Here is a 14,782-nt window from a genome sequence, read left to right on the forward strand (position 1 = left end):
AATTTCAAAAAAAATCCCTACACCTTGGTTTTCTGTAGTTTGAAGATGATATACCTAAGACTGATATACCTAAGACAAAAAAATCATGAAAGAAGCCAGAGGAAAAAACACATTACCCAGAAAGAGGGGGAAAAAAAAGTTTACATCTTATTTTTCCTCAGAAACATGCAAGCAAGAAGAGAATGGAGAAAATATTTGAAGAATAAAGACTCTCTCATATAAACAAAAAATGAGGGAAGTTGTTACCAGTAGACCTGCCTTGGAAGAAATGTTAAAAGAGGTTCTTTAGAGAGAAGGAAAATAATAGAGGTCAAAAACTCAGATCTACATAAAGAAAGGAAGAGCATCAAAGAAGGAATAAATGAAGGTAAAATACTTTCTTATTCTCAGATAACAGTTTGCTCAAAATAATAGTACAAACATTGCATTTATAGATACAGACATACCCGAGATATCGCATGTTTGGTTCCAGACCACCACAATAAGGTGAAAATTGCAACGAAGCAAGTCACACAGATGTTTTGGTTTCCCAGTGCATATGAAAGTTATGTTCATACTACACTGTGATGTATTAACTGTGTAACAGTATTATGTCTAAAAACAATGTATATACCTTAATTTTAAAATATTTTATTATTAAAAAATGCTAACCATCATCTGAGCCTTCAGTAAGTGGTAATCTTTTGCTGGTGGAGGGTCTTGCCTCAACGTTAATGGCTGCTGACTGATCAGGGTGGTGGTTGCTGAAGGTTGGGGTGGCTATGACAATTTCTTAAAATAAGAATGAAGTTTGCTGCATTGATTGACTCTTCCTTTCATGAAGGATTTCTCTGTAGCACGTAATGATGTTTGATAGCATTTACGCACAGTAGAACTTGTTTCAGAATTGGAGTGAATCCTCTCAAACCCTGCCACTGCTTCATCAATCAAGTTTATGTAATATTCTAAATCCTTTGTTCTTGTTTCAGTAATTAATTGCAAAAATAACCAGAAAACAATTTTTAAATGGCAAAAAGCACATACTTATCGTTAATTATTTTAAATGTAAACAGACTAAATGATCCAATTAAAAGACAATGAGTGTATGGATGTAAGAAAAAACAAGACCCATCTATACGCTCCCTAGAAGAGACTCATTTCAGATCCAAAGACAGGTACAGAGTGAGGGGATGGAAAAAGGTATCCAATGCAAATGGGAAAAAAAAAGAAAGCTGGAGTAGCAATACTTATATCAGGCACAATAGATTTTACAAAGACTGTAACAAGAGACAAAGGACATTGCATAATGATAAAAACATCAATACAACAAAAAGATATAACAACTGTAAATATATATGCACCCCAAATAGGAGCACCTAAATACTCAAAGCAAGTATTAACAGACACAAATGAAGAAACTGACAATAACACAATAATAATAGGGGACTTTAACACCCCACTTACATCAATGGACAGATCACCCAGACAGAAAATAAGGCAACACTGGTTTTAAACAACACATTAGACCAAATGGATTTAATAGATCTACATGTATGTGTGTATATATATAAAACATTCCATCCAAAAGCAGCCAAATACACATTTTTTCAAGTGAACATGGAACATTCTCCAGGACAGATCACATGATAGACCACAAAACAAGTCTCAGTAAATTTAAGAAGATTGAAATCATCACAAGAATCTTTTCCAACACAACACTATGAGACTAGAAATCAACTACAAGAAAAACCCTGCAAAAACCACAAAACACACGGAGGCTAAATAATATGCCACTAAACAACCAGTGGGTCACTGAAGAAGCCAAAGAGGAAGTTAAAAAATACCTAGAGACAAAGGAAAACAATGATCCAAAAATCTATGGGATGCAGCAAAAGCAGTTCTAACAGGGAAGTTTATAGCAATACAAACCTACCTCAGGAAACAAGAAAAATCTCAAACAACCTAATCTTACACCTAAAGGAACTAAAAAAACGAATAAACCATAACCAAGATGAGTAGAAGCAAAGAAATCATAAAGATCAGAGCAGAAATAGATACCAAAAAAAAATAGAAAAGATCAATGAAACTAAAAACTGGTACTTTGAAAAGATAAACAAAATAGATGAAACTTTAGCCAGACTCATGAAGAAAAAGAGGGCCCAAATCAATGAAATCACAAAAGAAGAGAGGTTAAAATGAGTCCACAGAAATACAAAGGATCATAAGAGATTATTACGAACAATTAATATGCCAATAAAATGGGCAACCTAGAAGAAATGGATAAATTCCTAGGAATGTACAGTTTCGCAAGTCAACACCTATCCTTCTCAAACTATTCTAAAATATTGAAGAGGAAGGAATGCTGACTAACTCATTCAATGAGGCCAGCATCACCAAAACCAGACAAAGACACCAGAAAAAGAAAGAAAAGAAAATTACAGGCCATTATCACTGATGAACATAAATGTAAAAATGGTGACAAAATATTAGCAAATCAAATTCGACAATACAGTAAAATAATCAGGTGGGATTTATCCCAGGGGCACAAGGATGGTTCAATATCTATTTAAAAAAATCATTGTGAAAAACCACATTAACAAGTTGAATAAAAATCATATGAGCATCTAAATAAATGCAGAAAAAGTTCTTGGTAAAACTCAACAGCCATTTATGGTAAAAACTCTCCACAAAGTACATATAGAGGGAACATACCTCAATATAATACAGGCAAAATGACAAACCCACAGCCAACATCATACTCAATGGTTAAAAGCTGAAAGCATTTCCTCTAAGATCAGGAACAAGACAATGAAGGACACTCTACCACTTTTACTCACCACAGTATTAGAAGTCCTAGTCCTAGCCAGAGAAAACAGACAAAAAGAAAAAAGAAATAAGATGAATCTAAATTGGAAAGGAATAAGTAAAACTGGCACTGTTTGCAGGTGACATGATACTATATATAAAAGATCCTAAAGACACTACCAAAAAACTATTAGCATAAATGAATTCAGTAAAGTTGCAGGTTACAAAATATACAGAAATCGGTCACATTACAATACACTAACGACAAACTATCAGAAAGAAAAATTAACAATCCCATTTACAACTGCATCAAAAAGAGTAAAATATCTAGAAACAAATCTAACCAAAGAGGTAAAAGACCCATACTCTAAAAACATCCAGACACTGATCAAAGAAATTGAAGATGACATAAATAAATGGAAAGATATACTGTGCTCATGATTGGAAGAATTAATATTGTTAAAATGACCATACTACCCAAAGCTATCTACATATTCAATGCATTCCCTATCAAAACACCAAAGGCATTTTTCACAGAATTACAACAAAAAATTCTAAAATTTGTATAGAAACACAAAAGACTCCCAATAACCCAAGCAATCCTGAGAAAGAACAAAGCTGAAGGTAACAAACTCCCCGATTTCAACCTATACTACAAAGCTACAGTCATCAAAAGAATATGGTACGATAAAGCCCTTCAAGATGATGGAGGAGTACGACGTGGAGATCAACTTCCTCCCCACAAATACATCAGAAATACATCTACATGTGGAACAACTCCTATAGAACACCTACAGAACGCTGGCAGAAGACCTCAGACTTCCCAAAAGCTGGGGGGCAGACAGGGTCTTGGTGCTCCATCCAGGTGTCAGGTCTGTGCCTCTGATGTGGGAGATCCGAGTTCAGGACACTGCTCCACCAGAAACCTCCCAGCTCAAGATAACATCAAACGGCAAAAACTCTCCCAGAGATCTCCAGCTCAATGCTAATACCCAGCTCCACTCAACGACCAGCAAGCTACAGTGCTGGACAACCTATGCCAAACAACTAGCAAGACAGGAACACAACCCCACAAATCAGCACAGAGGCTGCCCTAAAATCATAATAAGGTCACAGGCACCCCAAAACACACCACCAGATGTGGTCCTGCCCAACAGGAAGACAAGATCCAGCCTCATCCAACAGAACACAGGCACCAGTCCCCTCCATCAGGAAACCTACAAAACCCACTGAACCAACCTTAGCCACTGGAGGTAGACCAAAAACAACGTGAATTACAGACCTGCAGCCTGATAAAAGGAGACACAAACCCAGTAAGTTAAGTAAAATGAGAAGACAGAAAAACACACAGCAGATGAAGAAGCAAGGTAAAAACTAATCAGACCAAACAAATAAAGAGGAAATAGGCAGTTTACCTGAAAAAGAACACAGAGTAATGACAGTAAAGATGATCCAAAATCTTGGAAATAGAATGGAAAAAATACAAGAAACGCTTAAGAAGGACCTAGAAGAACTAGAGAGCAAACAAACAATGATGAACAACACAATAAAAGAAATTTAAAATTCTCTACAAGGAATCAATAGCAGAATAACTGAGGCAGAAGAACGGATAAGTGACCTGGAAGATAAAACAGTGGAAATAACTACCACAGAGCAGAATACAGAAAAAAGAATGAAAAGAATTGAGGAGTCTCAGAGACATCTAGGACAATATTAAACACACCAAAATTCGAATTATAGGGGTCCCAGAAGAAGAAGAGTAAAAGAAAGGGACTGAGAAAATATTTGAAGAGATTACAGTTGAAAACTTCCCTAATATGGGAAAGAAATTAGTCAATCAAGTCCAGGAAGCACAGAAAGCCCCATACAGGATAAATGCAAGAAGAAACACGCCAAGACACATATTAATCAAACTATCAAAAATTAAATACAAAGAAAAAATACTAAAAACAGCAAGGGAAAAACAAATAACATACAGGGGAATCCCCATAAGGTTAATAGCTGATCTTTCAGCAGAAACTACCCAAGCCAGAAAGGAGTGGCAGGACATAGTAAAGTGATGAAAGGGAAATACCTACAACCAAGATTACCCAGCAACTATCTCATTCAGATTCAACAGAGAAATTAAAACCTTCACAGACAAGCAAAAGCTAAGAGATTTCAGCAGCACCAAACCAGCTCTACAACAAACGCTAAAGGAACTTCTCTAGGCAGGAAACACAAGAGAAGAAATACACCTACAATAACAAACCCAAAACAATTAAGAAACTAGTAATAGGAACATAAATATCGATAACTACCTTAAATGTAAATGGATTAAATGCTCCAAGCAAAACACACAGACTGGCTGAATGGATACAAAAACAAGATGCATATATATGCTGTCTACAGGAGACCCACCTCAGACCTAGGGAAACATACACACTGAAAGTGAGGGGATGGAAACATATTCCACGCAAATGGAAATCAAAAGAAAGCTGGAGCAGCAATTCCCATGTCAGACAAAAGAGACTTTAAAATTAAGATTATTACAAGAGACAATGAAGGACACTACATAATGATAAAGGGATCAATCCATGAAGAAAATATAACAATTGTAAATATTTATGCACCCAACAAAGGAGCACCTCAATACATAAGGCAAATGCTAACAGCCATGAAGGGGAAATCGACAGTAACATAATCATAGTATGGGACTTTAACACCCCACTTTCACCAATGGACAGATCATCCAAAGTGAACATAAATAAGGAAACACAAGCTTTAAAGGATACATTAAACAAGATGGACTTAATTGATATTTATAGGACATTCCATCCAAAAACAGCACATTACACTTTCTTCTCAAGTGTTCATGGAACATTCACCAGAATAGATATCTTGGGTCACAAATCAAGCCTTGGTAAATTTAAGAAAACTGAAATCACATCAAGCATCTTTTCCGACCACAATGGTATGAGATTAGAAATCAATTACAGAGAAAAAAACATAAAAAACACAAACACAGGAGGCTAAACAATATGTTACTAAATAAACAAGAGATCGCTGAAGAAATCAAAGACGAAATCAAAAAATACCTAGAGACAAATGACAATGAAAACACGACGATCCAAAACCTATGGGATGCAGCAAAAGCAGTTCTAAGAGCGAAGTTTATAGCAATACAAGCCTACCTCAAGAAACAAGAAAAATCTCAAATAAACAATTTAACTTTACACCTAAAGGAAAGAGACAAAGAAGAACAAAACCCAAAGTCAGTAGAAGGAAAGAAACCATAAAGATCAGAGCAGAAATAAATGATATAGAAACAAAGAAAACAATAGCAAAGCAATAAAACTAAAAGCTGGTTCTTGGAGAAGATAAACAAAATTGATAAACCATTAGCCAGATTCATCAAGAAAAAGAGGGAGAGGACTGAGGATGCAAATCAATAGAATTAGAAATGAAAAAGGAGAAGTGACAACTGACACTGCAGAAATAAAAAAAATCATGAGGGATTACTACAAGCAACTCTATGCCAATAAAATGGACAATCTGGAAGAAATGGACAAATTCTTAGAAATGCACAAATTACCAAGACTGAATCAGGAAGAAATAGAAAATATGAACAGATCAACCACAAACACTGAAATTGAAACTGTGATTAAAAATCTTCCAACAAATAAAAGCCCAGGACCAGATGGCTTCACAGGCGAATTCTATCAAACATTTAGAGAAGAGCTAACACCTATCCTTCTCAAACTCTTCCAAAATATAGCAGAGGGAGGAACACTCCCAAACTCATTCTATGAGGCCACCATCACCTTGATACCAAAATCAGACAAGGATGTCACAAAGAAAGAAAACTACAGGCCAATATCACTGATGAATATAGATGCAAAAATCCTCAACAAAATACTAGCAAACAGAATCCAACAGCACATTAAAAGGATCATACATCATGATCAAGTGGGGTTTATTCCAGGAATGCAAGGATTCTTCAATATATGCAAATCAATCAATGTGATACACCATATTAACAAACTGAAGAAGAAAAACCATATGATCATCTCAATAGATGTAGAAAAAGCTTTTGACAAAATTCAACACCCATTTATGATAAAAACTCTGCAGAAAGTGGATATAGAGGGACCTACCTCAACATACTAAAGGCCAGATACAGCAAACCCACAGCAAACATCATTCTCAATGGTGAGAAACTGAAAGCATTTCCTCTAAGAACAGGAACAAGACAAGGATGTCCACTCTCACCACTATTATTCAACATAGTTTTGGAAGTCCTAGCCACAGCAATCAGAGAAGAAAAAGTAATAAAAGGAATACAAATTGGAAAAGAAGACGTAAAACATCACTGTTTGCAGATGACATGATACTATACATAGAGAATCCTAAAGATGCCACCAGAAAACTACTAGAGCTAATCAATGAATTTGGTAAAGTCGCAGGATACAAAATTAATGTACAGAAATCCCTTGCATTCCTATACACTAACAACAAAAGATCAGAAAGAGAAATTAAGGAAACAATGTCGTTCACCACTGCAACAAAAAGAATAAAATACCTAGGAATAAACATACCTAAGCAGGTAAAAGACCTGTACTCAGAAAACTATAAGACACTTATGGAAGAAATCAAAGATGACACAAAAACAGATGGAGAGATATATCATGTTCTTGGATTGGAAGAATCAATATTGTGAAAATGACTATACTTCCCAAAGCAATCCACAGATTTGATGAAATCCCTATCAAATTACCAAGAGCATTTTTTTTTTTTTTACACAAGTAGAACAAAAAATCTTAAAATTTGTATGGAGACAAAACAGACCCAGAATAGCCAAAGCAATCTTGAGGGAAAAAAGTGGAGCTGAAAGAATCAGACTCCCTAACTTCAGACTATCCTACAAAGCTACGATAATCAAGAAAATATGGTACTGGCACAAAAACAGAAATACAGATCAATGGAACAGGATAGAAAGCCCAGAGATAAACCCACGCACCTATGGTCAACTAATCTATGACAAAGGAGGCAAGGATATACAATGGAGAAAAGACAGTCTCTTCAATAAGTGGTGCTGGGAAAACTGGACAGCTACACGTAAAAGAATGAAATCAGAACACTCCTTAACACCATACACAAAAATAAAGTAAAAATGGATTAAAGGCCTAAATGTAAGACTGGACAGTATAAAACTCTTAGGGGAAAACATAGGAAGAACACTTTTTTTTTTTTTTTTTTTTTTTGCAGTACGCCGGCCTCTCACTGTTGTGGCCTCTCCCGTTGCGGAGCACAGGCTCCGGACGCGCAGGCTCAGCGGCCATGGCTCACGGGCCCAGCCGCTCCGCGGCATGTGGGATCTTCCCGGACCGGGGCACGAACCCATGTTCCCTGCATCGGCAGGCAGACTCTCAACCACTGCACCACCAGGGAAGCCCAGGAAGAACACTTTGACATAAATCACAGCAAGATCTTTTTTGACCCACCGTCTACAGTGATTGAAATAAAAACAAAAATAAACAAATGGGACCAAATGAAACTTAAAAGCTTTTGCACAGCAAAGGAAACTACAAATAAGATGAAAAGACAACCCTCAGAATGGGAGAAAATATTTGCAAATGAATCAGTGGACAAAGGATTAATCTCCAAAATATATAAACAGCTCATGCAGCTCAATATTGAAAAAACAAACAACCCAATCCAAAAATGGGCAGAAGACCTACATAGACATTTCTCCAAAGAGGACATACAGATGGCCGAGAAGCGCATGAAAAGCTGCTCAACATCACTCATTATTAGAGAAATGCAAATCAAAACTACAGTGAGGTATCACCTCACACCAGTTAGAATGGGCATCATCAGAAAATCTACAAACAAAATGCTGGAGAGGGTGTGGAGAAAAGGGAACCCTCTTGCACTGTTGGTGGGAATGTAAATTGATACAGCCACTATGGAGAAGAGTATGGAGGTTCCTTAAAAAACTAAAAATAGAATTACCATATGACCCAGCAATCCCACTACTGGGCATAAACCCAGAGAAAACCGTAATTCAAAAAGACACGTGCACCCCAATGTTCATTGCAGCACTATTTACAATAGCCAGGTCATGGAAGCAATCTAAATGCCCATCAACAGACAAATGGATAAAGAAGCTGTGGTACATATATACAGTGGAATACTACTCAGCCATAAAAAGGAATGAAATTGGGTCATTTGTTGAGATGTGGATGGACCTAGAGACTGTCATACACACTGAAGCAAGTCAGAAAGAGAAAAACAAATATCGTATATTAACGCATATATGTAGAATCTAGAAAAATGGTACAGATCAACTGGCTTGCAAGGCAGAAATAGAGACACAGATGTAGAGAACAAATGTATGGACACTAAGGAGGGAAAGTGGGGGTATGAATTGGGAGATTGGGATTGACATATATACATTAATATGTATAAAATAGGTAACTAATAAGAAACTGCTGTATAAAAAACATTTTTTTTTTAAAACCTGCATGCTTAGAAAGTGAGGAAACCCTGAAAAACCTCACTAATAAGCCTTAATTCTGATAACGTTCACTGTATATTATCATATTAAATACTCACAAAAACCCTGTGGGGTGGTAACTATTCTCTTTTTTAAGATGAAATTGAGGACCATACAGAAAGTTTACCCTAAGCCACACAGCTGTTAATAACAGAGGGACAGAAAGCTTTCTTAACATGATAAAGTATATTTATTTGCAATCAACAGCCAACTTCCTATTTAAGGGTTGGGGACTGGGAAACTCTAATCAAAGAGGGGAATTAAGAATTACAGTTTCTGGGACTTCCCTGGTGGTGCAGTGGATAAGACTCCCTGCTCCCAGTGCAGGGGGCCTGGGTTTGATCCCTGGTCAGGGATCTAGAGCCCACATGCATGCCACAAACAAGAGTTTGCATGCCACAAACAAGAGTTTGCATGCCACAACTAAGGAGCCCACATGCCACAACTAAGGAGCTGGTGAGCCACAACTAAGGAGCCCACCTGCCACAACTAAGACTTGGTGCAACCAAATAAATAAATAAATATTAAAAACAAAACAAAACTAAAATGGCCCTAAATTAACACTTAAAAAAAAAAAGAATCACAGTTTATTACCAACCTGGAAAAATGAAACTGAACTATATACTAAGTAGCAGAGTGATCATTTCTGGTTAGTGAAATTAAGGGTGATTTTTATTTTCTTAATTCAGGCTGTGATCCTTACTGGCTGTGTAGCCTTGGGAATGTTGCTAAACCTCTCCATGTTTTGGTTTCCTTACTTGCAAAAGATGGATAATTAATAGTGCTCACATCATAAGGTTGTTACAAGGAGTAAATAAACTAATCCATGTCAATGTTTAAAATAGTGCCCAACCTATAAGTATTTAATAAATGCTAATGATTAATATAATTTTAACTTACATTGAGTTTGAGCATATGTCCATATGTTCAAAAGCCATTTGTCCATATGTTTAAAAACCATTTGTAGTTGCCTGTGATTTATGTATCCATGTCCTTTGCTTATTTTCCTATTGACTTATTATCTTATTCATTTGTATGGGCAAGATATGTGTGATTTTTGATTCCCTGTTTAGGCTTATCTGATTTATTAATCTGTTGCACAAAAAATATGTAGTATTTCTATAAAGAGGAAAAGTGTGGATACTAAAACTTGCTGGAAAGACCTTGGAGGGCCTTAGCAGACCTTTTCTTGACTCTACTCCTTCCTACATGCACCACAAACTCTTCTGCTAACTCTACCACCATCTCAATGGTTGTTTGTTTGGGAGGCCGACCTACTTTTCAGGACAAAGGGCAAACTCCTTACCAAAGCATTCATGGCCCTTTCTACTTTAAAGGCCCTTCTGCCACTCTAACCAGTGCTCCTGCCATTTTATTCCCTGGATAGGTACACACTCACACACCTCTGCCACTGTTCATGCTGCTTCCTTTGCCTGTAGTAACCTCCCTCCCACCCCTTTTTACTTCCATTTGAACTTGTAGCTTCAGGACCCCCTGAAATGCCCCCTTTGAGCACTTTCCCAGGCACCAGCCCACCTCCTTCACCTCTCCTCCCCCCCACCCACCAGCCCCAGCTAATCATTCACTCTCCCATGCTTCCTTAGCACTTTGTGCTTACCCCTGTTATAGCACTTGACAGCTTGTGTCATCATTGTCCAAGTGTCTGTCAAACCCTCTAGATCATGAACCAGAACAAGCCATAGGTCTTAGATACCTGTGAGCCCCCAAGCCCTAACATAATTCCTGGCAGATAGTAGGTGCTTAATATGTTCTCTGTGAATGCTTATAAGTAGGGTCTGGAGTGTTTGTCCTATAGCTTCAAGTGGACAGCCCAGTTTTTCATGACCTGGAAAGACACTTGTATGATTTGTTTTGTTTTCATTTTTTGTTTTGTAACATGCTATCTCCTCTAAAGTGAATAGTGATGGTCCTGTTGAGAGTTCTGAAAAAATAATGTACAGAGATAGGAGGAGGTGAAGAAAGCAGAAATACTCTGCTTTCACAGGTGGAAAAAATCCATCTACCCAGGAGCATGTGCTTCTGCTAAGGAAGAGTGGAGGCAGCCCTATCACAGCACGCAGTAGGAAATAGGGGTGCCCTATTAGGCACCTTCCTCACCACAGGAACCTCTATCACATCACCCAGGTCTGCCCTCTGGCCAGAAGCAACATCTGCTTCCTTAGCCTACCCCAAGGCTCAGGCTTTTTTACAGCCAGGGACCCGCTAGGGTTATGAGCTCATTTTAACAAGGGCCACATGGAAACAACATCCTGCATCTACTGTCCTCAGTCAGGACATGTTGCCCATCTTTTGAGTCCAGGTCCTCCCTCCTCTGAGAAGGCTTTTCTGAGAAAAGCCTACAAATTGCAATGCCTCCTGACTCACTTGGTTGAGTCTATATATTACAATGTAAAGATGGGAATATTTTACATTGTCAGTGTCCTCCAGCCAAAGGTCACAAGAACATGCCGGTAGTTGAGCGAGTTGGGTTTATTATTCATTGCAGTGAGGGAGAACACACACCATGGGGGAACCAGGTGATGTCTTGATAACAAGTGTCAGAAAGAACCTGTTATAGGAGTTGGGTTTGGTTGAGCTATTTTGGGAAGTTTTCAAGGAAACAGGGGTTTGCTCTAGATTAGATGCCTTTAGATAGCAGGGGCAATTCTGTGATGGTATTTGAATAAATCTTATCTATAGGGAGAGGAGACTAGAACCAGGATAAGGATGTAATTGGTAAAGAAGTGGTAGACACTCATTTTAGCCAAGAGAGGGGGATTTTTAGTAATGTGTGACCTTCTTTTTGTCCTTGCTTAAACAAAATTAAAGTTGCCTTGTTTTGTCTCCTTTCAACATCGTTTCGGAATGACCATGTCTGATGTTGGTGTCCTATGATATTGTTTATGTCCAGTAGGAAATAAGATGGCCAAAGTTGCATATATAAGGTCTGTTTCAACTTCAGATTAAAGGTCAGGAGATTGGTCCTAGTCCTGGCTCCTCCATTAAGTGGCATGGCCTTGGGGAAGCCAGTTAGCAGCTCTAGGCCTTAGTTTCCCAGTTTAAAAAAGAGTGGAAAGAGTAAATGTAAAATAGATGGCTAGTGGGAAGCAGCTGTAGAGCACAGGGAGATCAGCTTGGTGCTTTGTGACCATGTAGAGGGGTGGGATAGGGAGGGTGGGAGGGGGACGCAAGAGAGAGGAGATATGGGGATATATGTATATGTATAGCTGATTCACTTTGTTATAAAGCAGAAACTAACACACCACTGTAAAGCAATTATACTCCAATAAAGATGTTAATAAAATTAAATAAAATTTTAAAAATAAAAAAGAATGGTCTTAGATTCAGTATCTAAAGGCGTTTCCAGCTCTGAAATTATGGGAGAATTTGCGTTTCTCTTGCATCTCTTCTACCTTTATAGAAAGCACTAAAGGGTACATAGCCACACATCCTTATAGAGAGGAATAATTACATAACATATGGTGTTATAGGTGACCTGTTTAAAAATCAACTAGGATTTTAATCTTAACACCACGTGTCACTATTAATTCCAAATGGATTAAGGAGTTAAATGTAAACATTCAGAAGACTTCCAAAAAGAAGAAAGTATAAAATTTATCTCTGGATGAGAAAAGATTTGTAAACTTATGATGTTAAAATGAAGAAATATTACATTTTACAACATGAAAATGAAAAACTACATACTTAGAAATATTAACCAACTTAGAAAGCAAAATCAAACTAAGAAAACGAAATTTTCAACAAATGGTTAATACCCTAAATATTATATAATCCCATCTCATTCCATCTACCTAACAAACCTTGACTAAAGGTAGGGGATGAACTCCAACTATACAGATGATAAAACTGAGGCCTAGAAATGATAAGTAACTGTTCCAAGATCACATCGGGGGGCAAATGTTAAAACCAACTCTAGACCTCAGATTGGGCTTCTGCCTCATTTTTGCTGTCTTTATAGTGAGGATTTTGGACTACAGATTTTTGACATTGCCTTCCAAATTTAAACCAATGATTTATGGCAACACCATGCTCCATTCTTGAGGTGAGACAGAGGGAAAAAAACATTGAAATTTGGTTTTCCTTTTGGTGAAAGGAAAAAAATCCCTCTTTACCATTATGAGATTAGTATTATTTTCCATAAATATAACATCCAGATATTATTTGCGATGTTTTATTTCCAAAAAAATATTTTTAGTGTTACAAATTTTTTTTTTTTACAGAATGAGTATAAAATAGCAGTTAATTTCTCCAGAACTTTCCGAATTACTTACACTTGATGTCTTGATTACGTGGATCCTGAAATCAATAAAAAGTCTTGGACTGTTGCCTCAGAAACATCCTAGGGAGCCTGTCCTTTTAATGATTGTCATGCTTAGCTCTTAGGAGATGACCTAGTCCTTTAAAAGAAGCATCCTTTTTTTAATTCAGTCTTTAGAGGCTTTAAGTGAATTTGTCTGGGTTCATTACACACCTTCCAGCTCCTTACATTTACCATTTCTTCAATACTCAGTCCTGACTGCATCCATTTCAATTTTGACTACTCTTTTCCAAGTATCTTTACATAAAATCATCCAAACTCTTCTCTTTCTCTTCTTGGGAGGTTTCTACTGCTAACCTCTGAGCTATACAACATTTTTATGACCCTGTCCCTACTCACATGAGCCATTACCAGGTGGAAATTCCCAGGTGGGAACTCCTCACAGTTCACATGGCCGAGGGTGCCTCCATAAATAATTTTTTGGACAATCATAAAATTAAAAGGACAGGAGCCTTGTGAACCTGAACATAGGGTAAAACCTGAGGCGCCAAAGAACAGGGAGGCGACTGTGAGCAATCCTACAACGGAAGGGCCTTGGTTGTTCACTGGGCACAGGGCACGTCAATCCTCGCTTGTCAGCAAATAAGCTTGGAGCTCGTGACGAGAGGGCACGGCCCACTGTCTACTCTTCTGGCCCCGCCCCCCGTCTGTGGCCTAGAGGAATCTTTCCCTCACGGCCTGGCCCACTGCTATCTGAAGCCCGGCCTCAGTGGGCCCCTCCCTGTCGTGGGGGCTCCTCTGTTGTCCCCTCAGCGGCCTCCCCGTCCGGCAGCCACAGCCCTCAGCCTCCCGTCAGGGGAGCCACCTCAGCGGCCACCGCCTGCGCGGTCGTCGGCGCCACCACAGCAATCGACGCCCGCCTGGTAGAGGTAACTGCCCGGTGCCATGTCGGCCACGGGGGATGGAGACCCGGCCCTGGGAGGCCCAGAGGGCCCCACAGGCGCAGCTGGAGCCCAGACCGAGGCGGCCAGAGCCGGCGACCGGGTGGACCGCGACTCGGAGCCTCGCGGGGGCGACGCGGGGCCGGGTTCCTGGGGAGGCGCTGGGGAGGCGGCCCTGGAAGGCGGGGGTGCGGAGGAGGACTCGGACATCGGGCCGGCAGAGGAGGAGGAGGAGGAGGA

General features: G+C 38.7%; 1 protein-coding gene across 1 annotated transcript in view; it reads left to right on the forward strand.

Annotated features, from left to right (window-relative positions):
- Positions 1-14,546: 14,546 nt before the first annotated feature.
- Positions 14,547-14,782, forward strand: part of LOC103090690 (cancer/testis antigen 47A-like) — a 35,696-nt gene continuing 35,460 nt past the window's right edge. The window contains 1 exon segment of the mRNA XM_007464438.1: positions 14,547-14,781. Coding sequence (XP_007464500.1) covers positions 14,547-14,781 — 235 coding nt within the window.

The sequence above is a fragment of the Lipotes vexillifer genome, unplaced genomic scaffold (assembly GCF_000442215.2).
Source record: "Lipotes vexillifer unplaced genomic scaffold, Lipotes_vexillifer_v1.1 scaffold681, whole genome shotgun sequence".
NCBI classification, from domain to species: domain Eukaryota; kingdom Metazoa; phylum Chordata; class Mammalia; order Artiodactyla; family Lipotidae; genus Lipotes; species Lipotes vexillifer.